Source organism: Morus notabilis, unplaced genomic scaffold, assembly GCF_000414095.1.
Source record: "Morus notabilis unplaced genomic scaffold, ASM41409v2 Scaffold9332, whole genome shotgun sequence".
Lineage (NCBI taxonomy): Eukaryota > Viridiplantae > Streptophyta > Magnoliopsida > Rosales > Moraceae > Morus > Morus notabilis.
The window spans coordinates 6721-8744 of record NW_010361618.1 but is presented as its reverse complement, the minus strand read 5'-3'; the positions used below and the strand labels follow the sequence as shown (position 1 = coordinate 8744).

Sequence of the window (2024 nt, the reverse complement as noted above, 5' to 3'; positions counted from 1 at the left end):
TAAATGGTGACGATGGTGGGGGGGGGGGGGGGGAATCTTGCATTCTATTGCCTTTGAAGTTTGAATTTACTTGGTTCATTTGTTGTGAAAGTCTTTATCCTCCCCATACTCTCTTATCTGTAGGTCCGGATATGGAACATGAAATCTCTTGGCAGAGAGTTGGATACTGAAGAAACCACACAAAGGCTTCTTGCAACACTTCGTGATCACTTTGGATCCGTCAATTGTGTCAGGTGGGCTAAGCATGGTAGATATCTTGCTTCAGGATCTGATGATCAAGCAATTTTAGTTCATGAGAGGAAGCCTGGTTCAGGGACAACGGAGTTTGGGAGTGGAGAACCCCCAGATGTTGAGAATTGGAAAGTTGTATTGACTCTGAGAGGGCACACTGCAGACGTGGTAATGACATTGCTTTTAACGTTGAACTATGTTTTCTTCCAAAAGATCATTACAATTATGCTTTTTTACGAGTTTAAGCCATAATTTTTTTTTCCCTGAGAGTTTGAAATTTCTCCTTGTGAAGTATGATTTGAAAAAATGGAGGGGATCAGATAATTATTTCAGTTTTCTGCTTTGCGTTTTAGAAACCACAATGAATTTTGAATAGTTCATACGAGTCTCGTCTAACTAGGGAGTTGCTTTTACATGCCTAAAGTAGGTGGATCTTAATTGGTCTCCAGATGACTCAACATTGGCTAGTGGGAGTTTAGATAACACTGTCCATGTATGGAATATGAGCAATGGCATTTGTACTGCTGTTCTTAGGGGTCACTCCAGCCTGGTAAAAGGTGTGACTTGGGATCCCATTGGCTCTTTCATAGCAAGTCAATCTGATGACAAGACTGTTATTATTTGGCGAACAAGTGACTGGAGTCTTGCTCACAGGACAGATGGCCACTGGACAAAATCGGTATGCTTTATTGTGTTTTTGTGCTTTAAGATAAAGATTTCATATTTCTTTCTAATGGGATCTTGTGCTTTCAGCTTGGATCTACCTTTTTCAGGCGACTTGGATGGTCCCCTTGTGGTCACTTTATTACCACCACTCATGGATTCCAGAAGCCCAGGCACTCTGCACCTGTTCTAGAGAGAGGCGAATGGTCTGCAACGTTTGATTTTTTGGGACATAATGCCCCTGTAATAGTGGTGAAGTTTAATCATTCAATGTTTAGAAGGAGTCTTACCAATTCGCAGGAGGTGAAAGCTGCCCCTGTGGGATGGACAAACGGGGCATCGAAGACTGGAATTAAAGAACCACAACCATATAATGTAATTGCAATTGGGAGTCAGGATCGGACAATAACTGTGTGGACAACTGCAAGTCCTCGTCCTCTCTTTGTGGCAAAGCATTTCTTTTCTCAAAGTGTTGTGGATTTATCCTGGTATGTTTATCATATATGTAATCAGTATGTTGTCTAGCATACTCTACGTCTTTCTTCCTTTTACCAAATCCAATTTGACTTTGAATTCTGTCTTTCTAATTGTTACTTTGGTTCTTATTAGTTTTATTGATGTTTGTTTTCTCCTTTTCAAAACAGGAGCCCTGACGGGTATTCCCTTTTTGCTTGTTCCCTGGATGGTTCAGTTGCTTCTTTCCATTTTGATGCAAAAGAACTTGGCAACAGGCTTAGTGATACTGAGTTGGATGAGTTAAAGAGAAGTCGTTACGGTGATGTAAGAGGTCGACAAGCAAATTTAGCGGAAACTCCAGCACAGTTATTGCTTGAAGCAGCTTCTGCCAAGGAAGTCCTCCCTAGCAAGAAAGTGGTTCCAAATGTTCAGCAGAGTCAGGTGCTTACAAAACCTTATGTCGACGTTAGAGTTGCAACAAAGGCTTCAGACCCTCAAGTTGATGATAGGAAGAAAAATGGAGGAGCTACTGGTGATGGGTTAAACAATGTTCCGAAATCCAACCGTATTGCAAGTCCTGTGAAGCAGAGGGAGTATAGACGTCCTGATGGCCGAAAGAGGATTATTCCCGAAGCAGTTGGAGTGCCTCTTCAGCAGGTAAATATTTCTTCCGG

The 2024-nt window shown here is 41.8% G+C and overlaps 1 protein-coding gene across 1 annotated transcript in view; it reads left to right on the top strand.

The window, feature by feature from the left end:
* LOC21384393 (protein HIRA) overlaps positions 1 to 2024 on the top strand; it is a 9874-nt gene that overhangs the window by 2363 nt on the left and 5487 nt on the right. The window contains 5 exon segments of the mRNA XM_024166944.1: positions 124 to 399; positions 659 to 910; positions 985 to 1382; positions 1539 to 2017; positions 2020 to 2024. The exon segment at positions 2020 to 2024 is cut by the window's right edge and continues 519 nt beyond it. Of these exon segments, the coding sequence (XP_024022712.1) occupies positions 124 to 399; positions 659 to 910; positions 985 to 1382; positions 1539 to 2017; positions 2020 to 2024 (1410 nt within the window).